The 23,081-nt window shown below is 46.9% G+C and overlaps 1 protein-coding gene across 1 annotated transcript in view; it reads right to left on the bottom strand.

Moving 5' to 3' along the window:
* LRP12 (LDL receptor related protein 12) overlaps positions 1 to 14,354 on the bottom strand; it is a 76,714-nt gene extending 62,360 nt beyond the window's left edge. The window contains exon 1 of the mRNA XM_056135205.1: positions 13,851 to 14,354. Within this exon, the coding sequence (XP_055991180.1) occupies positions 13,851 to 13,929 (79 nt within the window). The 5' untranslated portion in view covers positions 13,930 to 14,354. The remainder of the gene's footprint in view (positions 1 to 13,850) is intronic.
* Between the last annotated feature and the right edge of the window lie 8,727 nt (positions 14,355 to 23,081).

Here is a 23,081-nt window from a genome sequence, read left to right as displayed (position 1 = left end):
AATGAGTTTATAGAATACAAACTCAAGACACAAATGTTAATCACACATCATAGAGATGAGCAAAAAACATTAAATCTAATAAAGCATGAGTAGACAAATGTGCTGAAAAGCTAAGAATCTTTTTTTCTTATTCTTTTTTTTTTTTATCATACCCAGTGATGCTCAGGGGTTACTCCTGACTCTATACTTAGGAATTACTCCTGGCAGTGCTTGGGGGACCATATGGGATGCTGGGTATTGAACCCAGGTTGGCCGCATGCAAGGCAAACACCCTCCCCACTGTACTATGACTCTGGCCCCAAAAAGCATAAAGACTCTAAAGTAAGAAATCCACGACCTATAATACACAGAGATCCCACATTCATGGGTTAGAAATCTCAACAGTGAAGACTTTGAGTCTTCCCATAGTGATTAATAAGTTTAACAAAATACCAACCATCAAAACCACAACAGGGTATTTTACAGATTAAAATCATGCTGATTTACAATGGAAAGAAATTAGAATCATTGAGACTATTTTTAAAAAGAATAAAGCTGAATGACTCATACTATCTGATTCTATAATTTACTATAAAACCTACAATAATCAAGACAGCTTGGTGAATGGCAAGATACACAGATCAATGCAACTGATCAAAGTCCAGGAACAGACCCATACAAATGTGACCATTTAATCTTTGACAAGGTCCAATAAGGGGGTAAGGGAGATAGACCAGGGGTAGGTGGTGCATGCCTTGCCCCTGAGTTGAAACCCTGGCACATCAGGCACCCTCAGCATCACTGGGGGTGTTCCTGCTAGCGCTGGGCCCAAGCACTGAGCATCTTGTCCTGGTAGGTTGAGCACTGCCAGAAGTGGCCCTGAGAACTGAAACACCTAGTGGGAGACCCCCACCAAGTCCAGAAACAGCTCTGTGGAGAAAGTACTTACAACCAGCAGTGGACAGCGCCCAAGAACTGCAGTTCCTTGAAAGAGGAACTGCAGGACCCAAGAGACAACACAATGGGTAGGACGCCTGCTTTGCATATGGCTGACCCAGGTTTGATCACCTACACTCCACGTGGGGATCTGCCAGGAGTGATCCCTAAGTGCAGAGCCAGGAGCACAGTCAAAGGAGACCTGAAAATAAAGGTGGGGTGGAGTTCATGCCCAATTCAATCAGCTAATCAGTGGCTGAATAAATAGCAGTACTCCTACAAAAAGAAAGAAAGAAAGAAAGAAAGAAAGAAAGAAAGAAAGAAAGAAAGAAAGAAAGAAAGAAAGAAAGGAAAGAAAGGAAGAAAGAGAGAGAGAGAAAAGAAAATAAAGGCGGGGAGAGAGTAAACTCAAAATGAATCTTCAATCTAAATACGTAACATGAAATTCTAATATGTATGGAAAACAAGAGAAAGTCTTTGAGATCTGCGGTTAGGTGACGCTATCAAAAATAACACCAAAACAATTCTGTAGAACTGTAGCACTGTATTCCTGTTGTTCAGCAATTAGCTCGAGTGGGCCCAGCAACGTCTCCATTGTGAGACTTGTTACTGTGTTTGGAATATCAAATACGCCACGGGTAGCTTGTCAGGCTCTGCCATGTGGGCAAGATACTCTTGGTAGCTTGCCAGGTTCTCTGAGAGGGGCAGAGGAATCAAACCTGGATAGGCCGGGTTAGCCACATGCAAGGCAAATGCCCTACCTGCTGTGCTATAGCCCCCAGAACAATTCATAAATCAAAAAAAAAATGAAAAAACTAAATTTCATCAATTTTAAAAAATCATTAAAAGAAATGTTTGTTTTGCCACTAACACTGATAAGATAATTAAAAAGAGGGAGTCCTAGGATGGGGTTTAACAATGGAGCACATGTCTCCCACGAGGTCCTGGACTCAGTCCCTAGTACTGCAAAACAACCATACTATTCTGTTTATACATCTAGGATCTATAAGTCACAGAACCAGGAGAGCCAGGAGTAAGCCCTGAGCACCAAAACCAAAGGGGAAAAATAGATGTCTGGCTTTTCGAAAATACCTTATGGCCATCTCAGAATTTTGGGGGCTTTTTGTTTGGTTTGGTTTGGGGGCCACACCCAGGCAATGCTCAGGGCTTAATTTTGACTGTGCCCAGGGATCACTCCTGGAGGTGCTTGGGGGACCATTTAGGATGTCGAGGATGGAAGCTGGGTGGGCTGCATGCAAGGCAAGCACCCTACCTGCTCTACTATCACTCAAGCCCTAATTTTTTTTAAGTGACTAAATTAACTAGTCTCAAAAACTTAACATGAAAGTTTAAGGAAACTTAACATGCTCCAATTTGCCTAAGACTAAACAAAAAAACGACAGCACACGCCACGCCACATTAAAAAAAAGTAAAAAGTGATGGTGAGTCAATAAAGACAGCATACCAACAATCGCAAGAGTCTGAACCTTATTTGGATTCTGAGTCAGTTTCAACAGTCTATATGAGTGATAATTAGAATTACATTCGATTACATGACATTACACTTCATGATAATTAGAAATTACTGATATTTTATTTATTAGTTTTTATTGAGCTGGAGTGATAGCACAGCGGTAGGGCGTTTGCCTTGCACACAGCCAGCCCAGCTGAGCTGGGTTCGATTCCTCCGCCCCTCTCGGAGAGCCTGGCAAGCTACCAAGAGTATTCAATATGCCAAACACAGTAACAAGAAGTCTCACAATGGAGATGTTCCTGGGCCCGCTCGAGCAAATGGATGAACAACGGGAGGGCAGTTTGTTTGTTGTTAGTTTTTATTAGTTGTTTGTTTGGAGGCCCCACCAAGCAGTGCTGGGGCTTGAATGGGGCCTCCAGTATGCACTGGATGCTCTTTGGCCCTCTAAGCCACTACCTGGCCCTAGAACTGCTCATTGATGGGAGGTTGGAGTAATAGTACAGCAAGCAGGGTGCTTGCCTTGCAGCTAGCAAGCTCTGGTTCTATCCCTGGCATACCGTTTGGTCCCTCAGTTCCTGCAGAAGTGATCCCTAAGTAGAGAGCCAGGAGTAATCACTGAGCACCACCTGCACAAACCAAAAATAAACAAATAATAATAACTTTTTAAAAATTAAAGTGATAGTGTACTTTAATATTATCACACTTGGGATTAAGTATTTTTTTAATGGTTGTATTTCCCCCTGGCTGGGAAGATCAGGCAGTGGCACCGTCAGGAGCACCTTGGAATGCAGGGACAACAGGGAGGCCCAAACACACAGCTCCGAGCTCACCTTCTGGGCCCATTTTACGTTCTCACATCACAGAGATAAATTCTGAATATTAGTATATTCAATGGCTGGGTCAGGCTTTAGGTCTTTTGGTTGGTTGTTTCTGGACCATACCCAGCTCAAGTATCACTCTTGGTGGGGCTCAGGGGAACACCTGGGGAGCCCAGGAGCAAATCAGGGACAGCCCTCATGCGAGGCAAGCACCCTATCCTCTGTACTATCTCTCTTTGGTCCACTATGCTCAAACCTTTCGCACTTAGGTAATGAATGGAAATCTAGGTAAAACAAGTTGGGTTACAATCAGGAGCATTTGCTGCCACTGAACATTGGTTTTAATTTGCACCAAAGTCTCTACTTTTCCACGGGTTTGAAGTGTGTCAAAGTACAAATTTGGGGGAGGGGGAGCAGAGTAAGTGAGTAAGGTGCTTGCCTTGCACGTAGCCAACCTGGTATGGATTCCCAGCATCCCGTTTGGTCCTCCAAGTCTACCAGGAGTGATTCCTGAGTGCAGAGCTAGGAGTAACCCCTGAGTGTTGCTGGTGTGACCCAAACACAACAACAACAAAAAGTCCAAGATTTAAAGTTGTTCTACAGGATAGGACACACACACAAATTAAAGAATAAGAACAACAACACAAAATCACAAAACAAAAGACTAGAGGGAAACTACATGGTCAGAAACCTTTTATGAAGATAGTCAAGATTTTCTGTTTGTTTTCTGGAAGGGCCTCATGCAGCTAAGCTCAGGGCTGGCTCCCGGCTCTGTGCTCAGAAATATGCTGGGGATCAAACTCCATTGGGCCATAAAGGCTTTTTCCGTGCTGTACTATCTCACATACCCTATTCAATTTTTTAAATAAATGCAATACTTAATAATTATTCATTAAACTAGGGCTGGAGTGATAGCACAGCGGTAGGGCGTTTGCCTTGCACGCAGCCAGCCCGGCTGAGCCGAGTTCGATTCCTCCGCCCCTCTCAGAGAGCCCGGCAAGCTACCTCGCCCGCACAGCAAAGCCTGGCAAGCTCCCCATGACGTATTCAATATGCCAAACACAGTAACAACAAAGTCTCACAATGGAGACGTTACTGGGCCCGCTCGAGAAAATTGATGAACAACGGGAGGATAGTGACAGTGACATGTCTCGAGAAACTAGACATTTGAAAAACAAGCAAGCTGAGAGTTTATAGTTCCATGCGTTCTCACCAAAAAAAACTCATTCTGTATAAACCATCACTTAGGGCAGGACACCAACCACCAGCAACCTGAAAGTTTGCTGCCCCGGCAGCTACATCTCAGTCACGATTTCCCCTTCCTCCACCTGCCCCAAACAGAAGGAGCCATTCTTCTGCCTCCAGAGTCCTAAGACTGTAATCAGCCAGCACCTGTAACCTGGTGTTTGATTTCTTTTGACCAGCAAGTGAGATTCACCCATGCTATCTGGAGCAATTAAGTTTGTTCTGATTTGGGTGTCATATTCCTTTTCACTGCCGTTAACAAGCAATCCTCAAAACGTGGTCAGTAAGTTAAAGTCCCGCCAAGAATCCTGAAACCCTTCCAGAGTTAAACAAAACACACGGAGTTCTTACAGAGGCTGAGAGTAAGTTTTGGAAAGCTGTGCTGGGGCCAAAGAAAAAAAAAATCCCATTTCTCTGAAAGGGTCATTAAAGTACTTCTCTCTTGGGCCAGAGAGATATACAGTCAAGGAGGTGAGACACTTATGTCTCAGTGCTCATGCCAGAGATGCTTATTCAATTCCCACCACCCCATATGATTCCCAGAGCACCACCTGGGACAATTCCCAAACACAGAGCCAGAAGTAGCCCCTGAGCCTGCTGGGTGTGCCCTCCCTCCCCCGCCCCAATATTCTCCCTTTACAGTTACTTTATTACATGGAGACAGGTTTCTCCTATGCTTCAAACAAAATATGCCCTGACAGAGTGACTGCCAAGGCAGAGGCAAGAAACCAGCTGTCTTGGCTAAACAAAACCGGCCCCTACAAAACCATCAAGCAAGGCTGGTCTCCTCATTCTTTGGGGGTTTCTATCAGTACAAGTGAATCGTTTTAACAATCTCTCAATTTCAGCTTCTAGCATTATTTAAGAACCCAGGGCTATATGGTCCCCCGAGCACCACTAGGAGTACTTCCTGAGTGCATGAGCCAGGAGCAATGCCCATGCAATGCCAGGTATGACCCAAAAAGCCAAAAAAAAAAAAAACACACTGGGCTACTGCCCTCCAACAGGGGCCCCCTCAGTATCCGGAGGCCACCCCCATCCACCGTCTGCTATTCTTACAGCCATGCTCCTGAGCCTCAGTTTGCTCATCTAGTCTGATGCTGACAGACATGTGGGTTGAATAAGTGAGGCTGTCTGCAATGGTCTTGCACACATCTTCCATGCACAGTCTGCTGAGTGTGTCCAACCCAAGTGCCGCCGTCAGATCCCAGAGCAAGTTTACACTCAGCGTGCAGAGACCCTCTTCTGTGTCAACCCACATGGCCAGTGAGCCTCGGAGACATGGTCAGTCTTAGCGAGACAGGGCTGAGTGTAGACTGACTCTCCCTCGACTCTCTGCCGCTATGCTCCAGAAGACCCAAGGCGAGGACAGGTCGAAATGTTCCTAGATAATGCCAATCTCTCAATGGCTTCTTTTTCCTTTTTAATGTGGCGACTAGAAAATTGGAAATCCATCGAGGCTCCCAGGCTCAGGTTCTACATCCAGCAGGTTCTGCTACTCCAGGGGGAAAGCAGCTGAGAGGAGCCAGGGAAGAATTCTCAGAGGAGGTAGCATTGGCACTTCCCAAAGTGGGCGATGGTGCCCCCTGGGGGGAGGGGCCTCAGAGAGACGATGGGGAGGGGGATGTCAAGGCTGGGGTATGATTGTAGGTGCTTTGTTTAAAGAGGGTAGGCTGATGGAGATGGAACAATGAGAAGGGAGCGATAGAATAAATTAATCTGGGGGCTTCTGATGTAAAGGAAAGCAGAAGGAGGCAGAAATCAATCTCAACAGGAAAGTGGCGGAGAGAGTGATCACTATGGCAGGAAGACCGGGTGTGGCAGGTGAGTTGATGGTGATGAAGGTGAGAGACAACCACTAAGATAGGTAAAAAACAAATGATCCCAGCCAGATCCTGAAGGGCCTTAGTGAGCCTGTATTATAGCAACAGGGAACTGCTGATGGGCTTTGGGAGAAAGTGATGCAGTCACCCCTGAACTTACAGAAGGCTGCTGCCATGGGGCAGAGGATTACTGAGGCTGGACAAGACAAGAGCCGTGCGCTGGGGACAGCAACAGAGACAAAAATACAATCAGCCTGTGCATAAAGAGAAGAGCAGGAGACAGCCCTGAAGCCTAGGCTGAACTCTGCAGTGGAACCACAACTCTGCAGTAGAATCCCAACTCTGTAGTTGAACCCCAACTCTGCAGTGGAACCCCGACTGCAGCGGAGTCTCCTACCAACAGCAAGGACCTTACTGTGCTTTTTTTAGGAGCTGAGCCCTGGGCAGCGGAGGGGTCTTCGACATGTTAACTTTCAGTACGTTTCAGTGGCACTAAAACAGGTAACAATAAATTCAAGACGCTGAATTCTATATCAACATTTACCAGAGGTAAAAATTCATCTTTTTTTCCATGTAACTAACTTAAAATCCAAAGGCTGGTTTTATTGTCTTAACAGTCAGATGATAAAAGGCACACTCCTCTTTTCATAGATGAAAGGTAAATTCCAACTACTAAACATTCTACAGTGCTCCATTTAATCTCACTATTAAAAGATTAGCACCACTTCCCATTTCTCTGAAAACTGAAATGTGAATGAATAAAAGGTCGGGAATCAAGTTCCTCTCATTTGATGGCAAGGACGTGAGTGTAAAACAAATTTTATCCCCTCACCAAACTGCAGCAGAGTAGTGAGTTACCAAACAATCCGCTTCACGAATTTTCAAGTTTCATCTGAAGTTCTATCCCCCTGCTCTATCCAGGGGTGCGAAGGATAAAAAAAATCACTTTATTTTTCCAAAGTGTTCTGAAATTCTCTACCAATATAGTCCTGACTCATCCATGACATAAAGTGAACTTTAAGTGATCACTTAGGGCAAACATTTGGGGCTGGACCCATCACACAGCGGGTAGGTCATTTCTCTTACACACAGCCAATCTGGATTCAACCCCCAGCATCCCATACGGTCTCCAAGCACTGGTGGGAGTATTTCCTGAGAACACAACCAAGAGGAACTCCTGAGCACTGCCAGGAATGGCCCAAACAAAAAATCTAACTTTCGTCTTATTCTTTGCTTCTTAACTGAAAGCCTCTTAAAACGCTAAAAAAAAATTATTTCTGTACTTTTAAAATTCATTTCGGGCTGGGGCACACCCGGCAGTGCTCGGGGCTGACTCCTGGCTCTGTGCTCATGGAGGTGCTGGGGATCTAGCCCAAGTTGGTCACATGTAAGGCAAGTGCCCTCCACACAGCACTATGGCTCCAGCCCCATATTTCAGTGCCTTAATGAACAAAAGAGTGAGGCCTTAGAGCGGATTTCTCCTCAGAACCCCTCCTAATCCTCTTCCCTTATAATCCAATCCTCACCCCCTTTTTGATGTGCTGTGGAACCAGTCCCTACGGCACCCCTTTTTCGCTGCATTGATTGTCTTAGCCGTTTCTTGTCCAGATTAAGAAACAGAACTCCCTAAGGGCTCGACTGGGACTTCCCAAAGGTCATTAACTGTGGTTGTGATCTCACATGGAGTCATATGAATTTTTAAAATAAAAATCCTATTTTAAAATAATAGTTTTTCATTGTTTATTATCAGTCCATGTTTTATCTGTGTACCTATTTTATATACCTATATACCCAAAGTTGCATAACATCTTCTCAGGCAAAAAGAGGTTGCACATGGAAAAGCTTCAGAAGCTCAGTCTTCAGCCTTTCCACACGTGGGGCCCAGCACCCATGCCCCACTCAGGAGAGTGAGCACCAAGGCAGCCGTGACTCTCAGTTCAATATCCCTGGTCGGATCTGTCCTGCTGAATGGGGCAGAGAAATCACTGCTAATCCCTCTTCCACACCTGCTGATCTCCAGTCAAGGGATGTCCCTGTCTCACCTTAAAGCCTACACACCTCAGTACACGTGCGCCAACATCCTTCCCCTCAGTTCTGTTTGAAGAGTGGATAGCCCCTCCAGCAACCCCCCCATTTCCCAACAGCATCCACCTGCTTCCAGCTCCTCTACTGTCACCGTTGGAGCCCCAGAGTTTCTTACCTGGGCTACCACCAGAGCCTCTTAACGGGCCCTCCGTCCCTAAACTGGCCTACTTCTGCAATGTGACCACACCGCACCACTTCAAATGCTCCAGTGGCCGTGCTGAAAATACAGCCTCAACTCTTGGTCCAGGTCCCAAAGGCCTGCCTGGCAGGAAGCGCCCCTCGTCCTTCACTCTGGGCTCCAGCTACACAGAAGGCTTCCCTTCCCTTCCTGGCAGCATTCCACATGAACTCCTTCCTTACTTAGGTATCTGAGGCCACATCCCCAGGAAAGTGAGCCCGGGAGGTGGCAGTGCCAGGGACTGAATCTGGGTCTACTGCAGGCAGATCACCTGCTCCAGCCCTTTGGGTTACATGTGGTTCTGGCCCTGTCTGGGAGTCTTCCTGGGTTGCTGCCAACTCCCCCTCCCCCCAGGCTCTCAAGTGCAGCAAGCGGAGCCATCCTAGACAAAGAAACCTCCCAATAAGCAGCCAATTATCTTTATTTATTTACTCTCGGTTCTTTGGTTCTTTTGGGAAGGGAGGGGGTACACATCAGCCTGGCTCCGAGTGAGCTCCGGGATCATTCCGGAAGGAGCACAGGAGACCAGATGGGGTGCTGGGTGCTGGGAGCTGAAGCTGGCTCAGTCCCATGCCAGGCAGGGGCCTGACCCACTGACCTCCCCCACCCACCCACTGCCTTCGTTTCTGTTGGGGCACTTACGGTTAGGGCACTTAGGGCAGCTTCTTCACTGGACTGTAAGCTCCACAAGGGCAGAGATGATATGAATCATCTGAGGCTCACACAATGCCAGATGCCCGCGCTTGATCAATACTTGTTAAAGGAATGAACGAGTGAGCAGACCGGATAAGGCTGCAATCCTTATCCCACTACTTGCTAGCAGCTTGATCTCAGATAAGTCACAACTGAGCTTTAATTTTCTCTTACATAAGAAAGGAATGACTTGTAGGATTGCTAAACAAGACCTAATGAAGATTAACTGGCAAAGAACAAAGATCAAGTACCATATCTGAACTGAATTTAACATTAGCTTCCTTCATCTCTTCCTACAGCTCAGATACTGAGAATTTCCTAAGCTAATTAGGTATTGCAACTAAATACATACATGTATATAAACATGTATGTATTTAGTTGCAATGACATATATATTGACAGCACATATGCAAACAGCCTGGAAGTTTGCATTTGTAAGATCTAATCCTGTATCGCAGAAAATGAGAGTATATCATTTACGCACATCTATTACTTGTCCTTCTAAAACTAGGAGAGGCTATGAAGAAAAAGCAGAAATTAGAGAGAAAGTTAACCTTAGTAATCAAAGCTCTTTGATTCAACTCCTGAGTGTGGAACAGATGCCACTTATAAAGACTCTCAACGAGAAGAAGATAGTTAAAATTCTGAAATGAAGTCAGGTTATGTTTGCGTGCATCTACATAAACCTCACACAGATTAAAATATTTGCCTCTGTTAAACCTTTGATTCTTGCTACTGAAAAGTCATTGATAAAATGCATGAAGAGGCAAAACACAACCCACAAAGCAGGAAGACCAAAAGTCTCCCAGTTGCCTTGCCTTCTTGATAAGCTTTAAATTTTCTAACCACTAAGAGTCTTTTCTTTCCAAACATTTTCTCTAACTGCTGCTCAGTGTTCAGTCTGACATCACTTTTATGCCTTCTTCAGAGATTTTACTTTCTAGGAATCTTCCTAATCATTTACCATACACAATTCAAACCTCCTCATGCTTTTCTTGGAACCACAGCTAGCTACCCCTTGGAAATTTAATTCTTTCTGCCCAATTGAAAACAGACAAACAAAAAATCTACAATTTGGTGGAATCTCTATAGGATATAGCTATAATTTAGATTATAAACCCATGAAAGGATCTATGTTAAGCAATTAATTCCGTTTTATTCGACATATTTTATGTAATCAAGCTTGACTATTTTAAAATTAGAATCTAGTTTAGATTCCCCCATCAAGTTCCATCTAATTTAGTTCCACTTACTAGCTTTCTAAAATTGTTATTTCTACTCTCTCCTTAAACTGGAAATTTACACGAAATGCTGCTGAATGTTCCCTAAGATTCACTGGGAAAGAGTCACCCATCAAATAGGAGATGCAAGAACAAAAGGAGTATGTCTCACGCCTGTGACTTTTACAACAGCGCCCGACACAGCTGACTTCTGACTTAGAACTGAAAAGAAGTTTAAAGCTGAATCTCATCACCAGTGTGAGCCAGGAAGAGTCTTACTGCTACCAAGGGCCCGGCAAGCAACTAACCAAAAACCAATCTGCCACTCTTCAAGGCTACTGTAAAATGAGACACAAACACAATCGTTCTACATTATATTTGAAGGCTGCATCTAGGGCAAGAGTTGAACTTAGGACTGCAATCTATTAGTGGGTTTCAAATGATGTGTCCAGCCCAGCAAACCAACTGAGGAAGGGTGAAGGGAGCGAAGACAAACAGAACAGAAAGACACCAGCATAAGGGCAATATTATTTCACAAGCTTTGCTGTGTACAAGGGGAGCAACATATAGTGTATTTCTGAGGGTGAATCTGAGTAAACAGAAAAGTTAGAAAATATCATCTGGATGACAACCAGATGTGGAAAAGAAGAAAGCAATGTGACTACTCCAATGAGTCAGTTGTGGCTTCAGAGCGCATGACTAATAACATCTACTGGCGAGGAGGTCCTTTGGGAAACCTTCGCATTTGTAAAACCCAGACATGCCAGTCAAGCTCACAAGTGCCCCCACTCATGTTCTTATTCCGTCCAATTCCCAAAGGCAGCTGAACCTTCACCTTTCTCTGAACTTTCTGGAACATCTGATGCTGTTAAGACGCTGCCGTTCCAAGCAGAGTACTGGTCTTTGAGCAGCTCCTTACAAACTCATTCTGTATCACAACGCTGTGTCCCAAATATGGCTTTCTCATTCAGAAAGGTAACTTGGCACTGAGACAGCCATGCTCTGCCACTGAACTGGCCTCATTCACTAGTCACTCAGGACAAGCCAAGATAAATGCAGGTTAAAAAACAAAACAAAACAAAACAAAAAACAACACCTGTATAGATAAGGTTCAGGAGCTGGCACTCATGTTACAGTTAACAGACAAGAAGGAAAAGTTGGCTTGGAATTACCTAAACATTAGCCGGTCAACCTGGCTTTCTCCATATGGTTTATGCTGACTTACTTTGGACACTTAGTTGTTTAACAAAGTTTTCCAATTATGTTTGAAATCACTTTGAAAAAAAAAAAACGAGCTTTCTGATGCAGAAGGGACAATTTCATAAATTACAATCAGCAGCTGTTCTGAGAGGCTCAGGGGATTGGGCCTTATTCAGGACACCGGCACAGCTCACCACAACTAATGCACAGTCAAGTTTAACAGACCTCACCCCGGTTTGGGCTTTTTTCTCCACTGTAAAATCATCTGTAGTGGCAAGACAGAAGAGGAAGGGAAGGGCAGAGCGCAAGAAATATTTCCCCCAGTGAAATTTTGGGCTCCCTGGGGCTGTCTCCTTGTTCTTCACACTTTCCTGGGGCTCCCGGCATGCCCCCTGGCCTCCATCAGTCACTGTCTATAACCTGGTCCTACTCTGAAGGAGAAAGGAGTGTCAGCGTTTGCTTCCCAACAATTCCTCGCTCAACACAAATCCCCACCTCCCCCCAAATACAACCCTTTCAAAATAGCTAATGGGAGGAAAAGTTGTTTTGTGTACAAGGGCCAAAGATGGCAAATGACAGGGTTCAAAGCCTGTCATCCCTAGAGGTGAACAGACTTTCCGTTCAGAGGGCAATGACAGAAAGCCCTAATGAAAGAGAAAAAGACTCCATCTGTGTCACCAGTCTGACCAGATGGCCCTAAAATTCAAGTTTGGTTACTGCGGAGTTGCTGGAAACTCCTGATCACTCAGGACGGAAGCCACCTGAGTCCTACAGTCCCCCTGGAAAGTCCGCATCCATCATCAGGGAAGAAGAAACAACCTAATCTGATGTTGGGGTCTCACCCTCTCCCACAAGTCACCGCGGGAGCAGGGACCACACCACTTGAAGCAACTAACACTCAAGAAGCCGCACACAGGGGTTTCTGGGAACACACCAGCCCACCACTGCCAAGCAGTACCAGGACGGCCGCACAAACCTCTCCCTGAGTCACCAACAACTGGGTCAGAGGGCAACGCGCTGGAAATCCCATCGGGAAGGGGGATTCCTTGGCTGTCAGGGAAATGTCCACTTGGGAATTCTTCACCGAATTTCCTTTATCTTCCGCTTTCAAAGTTACAGTCACATTCAATTCCACAGCCACATGCTGGAGAATTACCCGGTGACCCAACTCCTGCCCACCACCACGACGGATGCAGCGAGTGCAGCCGGCAAAGGTACCGAAGAAGGGCAACTTCGGATGATCACCGCCCCCTCCGAAGCGCAGGACCACTGTGTGCACGGACAGACCCTCTCTCCCCGGCGTTTCACTGGACCCGTGAACGGCGGGGTCGGGAGAGGAACGTGCAGTGCAGGAGAACTCCTGCCGCCCCCGCCAAGCCTTCTGCAGCCTTCTGCGAACCGGACCAAACCTCGGTCGACCACGCGCCCCGACCAGGGGTGGGCTTGGGAGGGTGGTGGCGATCCAGCAACAGGGACGAACACAAGGACGGGTGAAGTGACAAATGCGCCGCGAGTCTGGCGGACCTGTGCGCCCCGCGAGGGAGTACGGAGACGGAGGTGGGGCTGGAAACTCAGTTCTGGCCTTCTCCCCCCGCGGCTCCCGCGAAGGGCAGGACCCTGCACGCCCGGGACCCGCCGAGCTCGGCCCCCCGGCGGCCGGGGGGGGGGGGGGGGGGAGGAGACGGGGGGCGGCTTGCTTCGGGTTAGGGGGACCCGGGGGGTCCCGGTGCCGCGGCCATCTCCGCGGAGAGAGAACTTCCTGACGCCCCCGGGGGAGTTGGGGACCGGGGGCTGGGGGGGCGGCTGAGCCCCGTCTTTCTCGGGCTCCTGTCTTTGTGTGCGGTTTGTGCACGGGGCTCCGAGTCACCAAGAGGCCGCGGGCTGGGGAGGGGAGCACCCCGGAGCGGGGAGGGGAGTCTGCGGACCACCTCCTGGCTTCTCCCTACACCAGACGCCCCCCGGGCAGGGCCCAAGCTCCTCTGCAAGCCCGGAGCCAGCTCCGTCGGGGCACGCCGGCATCCTCGCCAGGGGGCACCCCCCACCCCTCCGCTGCAGCCACCCCTCGCCGGGTCTTTGTCCCGCCAGCGGCCGAGAGGTCCCTCCTCGGTTCTCCCCGGAACCCCGGGGCCAGGGGGAGGGGGGTCGGGGGAAAGGCGGCTCTGCTGGATCGCCGGGTGCGGGGACCACACGGCCACTTACCGTGCACTCCGGCGAGGAGCAGCAGGACCCACGCAGACCTCCACGGCCGAGACGCTTTTGTGCTCCGGCGACGGGCCATAACCGCCGCGGACGGAGGGAGCGAGGAGGCGATGGAGGAGGAGGTGGTGGAGGTGGAGGAGTGGGAGGCGGACGAGGAGGAGGAGGCCGAGGAGGAGGAGGAGGAGGAGCCGGGGCCAGACGCCGCCGCCGCCGCCGCCGCCGAGCCCCCGGCTGCTCCCCGAGCTGTGCGCGGCGGCGGGAGGGGGAGGGGGAGGGGACGGGCCGCCGCCGCCGCCGCCAGCGCGCGCTCCCTCCGCCGCGCGCCCGCTACCACCCGGGAGGGGCGCGGGTCGCGGGGCCGGGCAGCCCCGCCGCGGGGCGCAGGGGCCGGGTCGGCGCTAGCCCGGGGGCGACGCAGGAGGCGCGACTCCCGCCTCGCGCCGCACTGGCTGGCCGGCGCCGCCCCCCGAAACCCGCGAGCCCGGCGCGCGCCAGCCCCCGCGCCCATCCATGCGCTCGGCAATCCCCTGGCCCGCCTGCCAGGGTTCCCGCCCCGCGCTCCGCCGGGCCCTCGGCGGCCCGGGCCGCTCGCGCGCGCCGGGCGCCCAGGCAGCAAGGCCTGGCCAATCGATGCGCGAGCGTGAGAGCGGCGGCCGGCGCCGGCTTTTACCTCCCCCCCATCCCCCCCCCCCCCACACACACACCCCACCCCGGGCTTGCGGAGCGGGAGTCGCGGCGCCGCGGGGTCCTCCGGGCGACCCCCCGCGGGGAGCCGGGGAGAGCCCGGGATGGGGTGGCGAGGTCTGGGGCCAAGGGGGAGCTGCAGACCCAGTGGGCTTAAGTAACGGGGGTGGCGGCGGCGAACTTTGGGATCCCTCCCGCTGCCCCTCGGCCCTGGGGGCCCGGGTGCGCGTTCCGGGTCTGGCGACGTTGTGCCCGTCTGGGGCGGATGGGAAGCGGGGGGCGCTGGCCCCGTTCGGGAGACCCGTTCGGGAGGAGGGGGCCCGCCGAGCTCTCTTGCGGAACTCTCCTGCGGCGTGGCAGCGACCCAAGGCGGCGTGCCCGCCGGGCACGGGTGGGATGGGAGCAGGGCAGGGCGGCTGGGCTGGCACCGACGTGGGGGTGCCAAGGTGGGCTGCGGGTCTCTTATCTGGGGAGGGCCACACTCCACCCAGAGGTGCTCAGGGCTTGCTCCTCGCTGTGCGCTCAGGAGCTCACTGCTGGCGGGGTTCAGGGGTCCGGGGGTGGAATCCTGGCCGGCCGGGAGCAAGGCAAGCGCCCTACCCTCTGCGTTAGCTGTCCAGCCCCTCTCGACCCTTTAGAGCCCCTAAACCGCGTCCCCGAACCCGTGTGACACCCCCCCTTCCCCGTTCCCCAACCTCCGCCTCCAGATCTAAAGTAAAGTAGCACTTGTGAATTACCTCCTTGTGAAGCTGACACTTCAGACCCTCGGCGGACTGTGCCAAAGGCTCGGCTACACCTGCCGTCCCTCCACTTTGCCTGGGGCCTTCCCACCACGCTCCTGCAGCTCCTCCGAAAAACCCCTTACGCTCCGCTAACTGGACGCCGGGGGCTTATCTCTTAGTAATCCCGCAACAGGCCCCCGGGATAAGTATTTTTTACTCACGTCTTGTGGGTAAAAGAGTCCGAATCCTCAACTAGGGAAAGGCTGATGGATAAGAAAATGAAGCTCAAAGAAGGAAGATGTCTGAAAGCAAGTAAAAGAATTTTTTCCTTTTTTTCTTTTTTCTTATTCTAAATTCAGTATTGTCTTCTGTACACCATTCTCTGTATCAAAACTCAGTGCTTCACAGGTAAACGTGTAACTTTAAGATATTTGAGGGTGGGGTAAGGAGAGGGAGAACACCACTCGTAACGCTGGGGGCCTAACGCTGGGGGCCTAACGCTGGGGGCCATTCCTTCCCTGGCAGGTGCTGGGGGTCTGCGCCCACCTGGAATAAAACAGAGCTCATTATGCACCTCTGGGCTGCCTCCCCAGGCCATTGTTTGAAGGGTTGTGTCTTTTTTTTTTTTTTTAATGCCTACAGATTTGTCTCCTTTAAGGGGACAAATTTTCTTTTTCTTCGCCAGGAAATGGTTTTAAAAAATACTTTGTTAAGGCAACAACAACAACAACAATTACCACATCTTGTACCCTATGATCAAACCAAAAAATACTGGGGTTCTGGGGTTTCAAAAATATTTTCTACTTTCATCTTTCATTCGAAAAAGAGGCTCAGCTTCGATGTTTTTCACTTTTTTTTTTCTTTTTTTTTTTGCTTTTGTGGTCAACCCAGCAGTGCTTGGGTTACTCCTGGCTCTGCATTCAGAATTACTTCTGGTGGTGCTCAGGGGACCACATGCGATGCTGGGGACAGAACCGGGTCGGGCACGTGCAAGGCAACCGCCCTACCCCCTGTACTATATAGCTCCAGCCCGTTTTTCACTTTTTTTCTAAAAAAAAAAAAGCACAGATGTCATTCCTAATTTTCTGAGTCTAGACAGCATTTTTCATAAGATCCCTTTCTACAAGTCGCACCTACACTGCTTATGTTTGGATCAGGAAAATGAAGAAATCTGACCTTTTTCATTCCTCTGTCCACCTCCACCTTTTACAACCTCGGCCCCCTCCCCCGCCCCCCACTCCCACCTGATTGACCATCCAGCCACGCTTAGCCCCTGAACTGATGCGTCCACACCCCTCTCTGCTGTCTTCTCGAAATTACCAGGTTCTCAAACTGCTTGGCCTCATGGTCACTTTAAAAAGACAGTTCAGTAGGGGAGAGAGGGCAGGGACATAGCTGGTGGAAGAATTAGTGGACATGTACATGGCTGACCCTGGTTCCATCCTTGACACCCCATATGGTCCCATTGAAACCCACCAGGAGCGATCTCCTGAGTGTACAAAGAGTAAGCTCTGAGCACCACCAGGTGGAGTGTGGCCCTCCCCAAATGTCCAGTGGCCCCCCTGCCCACCTTGGCACCCCCACATCGGTTTCAGCTCAGCTGCCCTGCTCCCATCCCAACAGTATATATACCAGGCAGTCACTCACTGCCACATCACAGGAACCCACTCCTCCCTGACACCTCTTGGTCCCCCTAAACAGAGCCAGGAATGATCTAGCAGTGCAATATGCATCGTATGCACTGATATTTGCATTCTAAAATAAAACTACAATTGTATATATGTGCGTGTATATATATATACATATATATCCCCTAAAAATTTTAGAAAATAGATTACAAATGAACCTCAAAAAGTTTTTCAGAAGGAAGCCTGGCTTTGTTTCCATTTTTGCAAATACTCAAACCTAACTTCATCGAAGAGAGCTGTATTCTCTTATCTATGCTGTATCTAATCTGCTGCACCATGTTGTTTTGGTGGAAGTATGTGAAGGAAATTCAGACCCCACAGACATATCAGTAGCAAATGGATGGCCTCATGGACCTCTGCAAGGCCTCAGAGAAAACCCCGATGGCTGCTGATCCTAGACATCTAGCTGAACACCTTTAAAACTAAGTAGTTTGTTTCTCCTTGGGAAGGCGCTAATCGATAATCATTCTAAGGATCTGCAGCTGAGCTAACCAAGGATAAATCACCAACTGAGAATATTTATGTTTCACAAGGAAACGTTTTTAATTCTACGAAATCTAACCACGTAGAGATTCAATAGCAGCCTTTTTCTTACCCAGTCCAGCTAGTCGACTCATGTCAAAGCGCTTTGAAGTCTACAAAAGCCATAGAAAATGGCTTGTAGACCCTTTTGGAAAACAGTATGGACGATTCTCAAAAAATTAGAAATTGAGCTCCCATTTGACCCAGCAATACCACTCCTGGGAATATATCCCAGAGAGGCAAAAAAGTATAGTCCAAGTGACATCTGCACTTGTTTGTTCATTGCCGCACTCTTTACAATAGCCAGAAACTGGAAGAAACCTGAATGCCCAAGAACAGATGACTGGTTAAAGAAACTTTGGTACATCTACACAATGGAGTACTATGTAGCTCTTAGAAAAGATGAAGTCATGAAATTTACATACAAGTGGTACAACATGGAAAGTATCATGCTAAGCGAAATGAGTCAGAAAGAGAGGGATACACATAGAAAGATTGCATTCATCTGGGGGATATAAAGTAACAAAATATGAGATTAATACCCAAGAATAGCTGAGATCAGCACCAGGAGGATTACTCCATAGCTTAGTGGCCAGTCGGGCATTCTAGAGGAAAGGGCAGCTCAGATAGAGAAGGGAACACCAAATAAAGGGTGTTTGGAGGATCCTCCCAGGAGGGGAGATGCATGTCGAAAGTGGACTATGGACTGAACATGTTTGCCACTGAATGCCTCTTTTGCAGACCACAACACCCAAAAGGAGAGAGAGAACACAGGGGATTGCCCTGCCACAGAGGCAGGAGGGGGTGGGGGGATGGGGGGGGATATTATCCATGGTGGTGGAAAATGGGCACTGGTGGAGGGATGAGTATTTGATCATTGTATAATCGAAACCCAAGCACAAAAATTTGTAAGTCTACAACTGTACCTCATGGTGTTTCACTAATAAAAATAAAAAAAGAAAAAGAAAATGGCTTGTAGAGCTACTAGTTCTCCTGAAATTTCTATCTTGGATTTGAGACTTGGCCCCTCTTCTGACTTATAGTCTATAAAGCAGTGTTTATCAGGTATTTTGTTGGCATCAGTATATTTTTTTAGGATTTATTTGCTTTTTATGTAATTTTTAGCTTTTTTAATAAAAATAAAGGATGGTTTTTATTTAAAAAAAAGAAAAGCACTGTGATTTACAAAGTTATTCATTAAAAGATTGTTTCAAGCATTTAGTGTTCCAACACCATCCTTCACCTCACATCCCCTCCAATTGCATGATTTTCCCCTGTGCTCCCCTTGAAATATCCTGGTTAGGAAATGCTCCTATGTATAAATAAAAACAAAAAAAGAAAAGAAACACTGCTTTAAAGATGTCCCAGAAGCTCCTGGGATTCTCTAGCCGCCTCCCTAGACTCATACATGAACTTCAAGAAGTCTTTCAAGTCTCCTGAAATTGAATAAATATTTTTTGCTCATTGCACTTTTTATAGGTAGAAGTTCCATTATCCTCAGCAGATTCCTGAAGGGCTGAGCTAACCTTTAAAAAAAAAAGGTTTTAAAAAATGGAATGAGGCTACTGTTGAGTTACTACCTTTTCCAAATGGTTCTCAAACTCCTCATATGCAGAAGTGAAGAAATACTGAGACTCGAACTTTTCCCCTTGCCGTGTTCTTAAAAGAGTCACATCCTTCCATTTTGTGGAGACAGGTACTTAATTCTTTTGTTTTGACTTGAAGCTTCTCTTTCCTCCTTATTTGGTTATTGCCACATATAACAGTTGAATTTTTACTCTTGTCACTTGTGTAAATTTTTTCCTTCCCAGACACTGCTCCACTCACTAGCATTTGAGAATCTCATCAACACTGCGAATTTAGACTGGGAATTTCAGTCTAGCACTCTAAGCATCATCTTTTATTGGAAAGGAAATTGATGATTTTTTTTCCTCCTTGGCCTGCTGCCAGGCAAAGCTAAATCTTTTAACTCCCCCTCAAAGGAATATTATGTTTAAAGAAGAAAAACAAATTTGATGAACACATACAAATAAATTATAAGGAAAGAAAAAATTTTTAAAGACTGAAGTTAAATAAATGAGAAATCTTTACAAGTAAATCGTAATTTCTGTTGGAGTTGAATAATATAGGGTAGCAAATGAGATCCATCCATCAAGGCAGCTTCTATACCAGTTCCCAGTGCATTTAACGTGGTCCTTATTTATTATGTTCTTTGTTTTGACAGCACACTCAGCATTGTACCAACCAGTCACAGGCATAAGCCTTGCTCTAAATCAAATAGTCCAGACCACATAGATTCTTTTTTGTCCTCACAGACTTAGCATCTTGATGACAAAAAAAAGCAACCTGTAAAACTCATAGTGCCAATAATATCTATTCTTGTAGGTAAATGAAATTGTTGCTGTTATCGGGAAGTAAAGGAGGAATGGGGACTAACTATAAAAGAAGACCGAAGACATTGGTAGTCGTAAAGAGACATGCAGCTGTAAGGAATTATGAAATCATGCAATTTGCTGTGACATATATGAAACTGGAGGATATCATGTTAGATGGAGTAAGTCAGGACAAACACGGAATGACATCATTTATATGTGATATTTAGAGAATGGATGGACAAACACAGGATGATATCACTTATATGTGGTATTTAGAGTAACTGAATGAGGAAATGCATTGGTTTAAAGGGGGATGCCTAGATCACCTTTGGCCCCAGTGTAGAGGGAAAAGGAAAGAAATAGAATATAGAATAAAGGCGAAGGGGGAAAGAGATGAGAAGCAACGGGGGAGGGGTCAAGGGTACATGGATGGGGTTAAGGAATGGTAGAGCTAAATATCCAAACCACAGAGTCAACAACATTGAAATCAGGAGAAACGAACTTTAATAACCAAACTTAGAAGATGCCTGTCAGGATGGCAGGCTGGGGCTGGAGCAGAGGGGCTAGGAGAGGGAACCCAGGAACACCAGCGGAGGAAAGTTGACACTGCTGGCAGGATCAGTGATGGAAAATTGAGTGTCAAAAACCCAACTAAGAATAGCTCTGTAACTCATGGTGTTTTAATAACATTTTGGGGGAAAATATCATCTAAGCATTTTTTTTGTGGTTTAGCCACTAGCTTTCAAAATGCACGTCACTGATTTTGGCTTGGTTTGGTTTGATTTGGGTTTGAGGGCCACATTCAACAGTGCTCAGAGGCAACTCTCAGTTCATTGCTATTAGTAGGAATTAGAGGTAGGTGTTTCTCTCAACAATGTACAGGAGGCCTTGTGGTTCAGAGGATAAAACTCAGGGTACTGTATGTAAACCATGCACTCCACTTAGTATATTAGGCATGGGGTGGAAACAACCCAAATGTCCAACAACAGAAAAGTGACTAAAGAAGCACACAATGAAATATTATACAGCTATACAGAAGAAAAGGTAAAACTCCTGCAGTTCCTGAAACTTGGATGGAAACTGGAGAGCATAATATTAAGCAAAGTAAGTCACAGGGAGAAGGAGAACAGGTGTTCTCTCATATCTGTGCCCTATAGTGAAATAAGACAAGGGAGTGGAAGCTATTAAATAATGGCAATTCCTTGCCCCTGAATTATGGAATTGAGAATTCCAAGGAAGAGATAGGGTGTGGGGGAGAGAATGAAAGGGAATGATGAGGCAAACTGGATGTAATATAAAGTCTTTGGTGGGTCTTGGGCACTTCAGTGGTGTTGAGGTGTAGTAACTACATACATCCAAAACATGAGTGTTGATATTGTAAACAGATGACCCAAACTGTAATAACAATTGAATAGAGAAAAACAGAGTTTGACCAGTGTTTAGGGTGGGTGGTGGGAGTAGACCATGAGACACATGGGGATGCTGACACACTATCACTGTCACTGTCACTGTCATCTCATTGTTCATCGATTTGCTTGAGCGGACCCAGTAATATCTCCATTCATCCCTGTCACGTGCTAGTGTAGACAGATGGCATATTGGGGGCTCTTTCAGGGTCAGGGGAATGAGGACCATCATTGTTACTATTTTTAGCATATCGAATACGCCACGGGCAGCATTCCAGGCTCTGCCGCTAGTGTTAGCTGACACACTGGTGCTGTTATTAGCAGTACCTAAATTAAAGTTTGGGTGGTGGGGGGGAGAGAACCTAATTTATAGCAAGTACTCAATAAATATGTACTGAAATAATTATTTGGATACAATAACCAGGGGAATAAAGGCATGCTCTCTAGTCTTTTTGAACTGTCTTATCTCTCCTGCCCATGTACTTCCTCTTAGGATGAAAACTGGACCGGACATGCTTATAAAAAGTACAATTTGGCAATTGGTGGTAACCCAATGACTATTTATAGGGATACACTGCTAAGTCCAGGTATAAAGTACTTACTTGCTTGCCTTCTGTCAAATACAAAAAGAATTTCAGGTTGTTCTAGTGCTTTTGGTAATATGGTGTATTGTAGTTAAAGAACAGGGTCACATGCATAATCAAAGATTAGCATTTAAATTCACAGAATCTGATTCCAGAGCATTCCTCTTGTCATCATTCTCCCATATTTTATGTAAAGTATTTAAGTCAATGCCAGGCATTTAATACATTCTCTAGGAAATAATATCCTGTCACTAAACCCATAAATAACCCAAGCCAAATAGTTCTTTTTGGTTCTTTTTGTTTGAGGGCGGGGGTCCATACCCAGTGGTACTAGGAATCACTCCTGACTCAGCATTCAGGGATCACTCCTGGTGTGTTCAGGCGACCATTCGGGGATTAAACCTGGGTCAGGCACGTGCTAGGCAAGCACCTTACCTGCTGTACTATATTACTGCCCCCTCAAACACTTTAATAAAACATATGATTAGAGGAAAAATATATATAATTATTTTTTGTCTTCCTTTTGTTTCTTCAAAGTAGCCAATACTACCCTGAGCTCAGTTTAAGTTAGACTTAAGCCTCCTGTGGACTTATTTTAAGTCATATTTGAAGATTTTCTTTCCTTGAATTCTGGAAAACATCAAGTCTCAGATGAAGCATAAGTCTGACTTTTTGCTGCTTGTGCGACATTTTCTCCCAGTGACCTTGTAGTCATTATTTATCGCTTCCTTTGAAGATCAGAGAACCTTAGGTTGCTTATTGCCCTAATCTTTAGAAAAGATCTATGACAGATTTTTCTGATCCAGAGAATACATCAAGTCCAATGAAACGACTCAGCCATCAGGCCATGAAAACAGAGGTCATTTCCACTGAAGAATAGATTACTCCAGCCTCATCATGAAAAGAATATTCTCCTTGGAAATACCCAGGCGGGTTTGCATTTTGAGTATGTACCAGCTGTGATGGAAAAGAACAGTCTAATCCTTTCAGTTCCTGCTGTCCGGTGCCTCTCTGGCCCAGCAGGGGACATGAAAGAAACAGTGTGGGAATGCATTTCAATGTAAAAATTTTATTCTTCTACTCAATCAAATGAATGAAGTCTCTGAAAAAGAAGTTGTGCCCTTGAGAACACTCTGTTGGTTGATTCTAGGTACCAGCATCCTTCACTCCTGTTCGCTGTTGTTTCCAATATTTTCGGGAGCTCTAAGGACTCTAATAAACAAAATGTCTTAATCTGCATGAGCCCTTGA

Source organism: Sorex fumeus, unplaced genomic scaffold (assembly GCF_029834395.1).
Source record: "Sorex fumeus unplaced genomic scaffold, SorFum_2.1 ptg000002l, whole genome shotgun sequence".
Classification (NCBI taxonomy): Eukaryota; Metazoa; Chordata; class Mammalia; order Eulipotyphla; family Soricidae; genus Sorex; species Sorex fumeus.
Note: the sequence above shows the minus strand (reverse complement) of the source record. Positions and strands in the feature narration are given on the sequence as shown.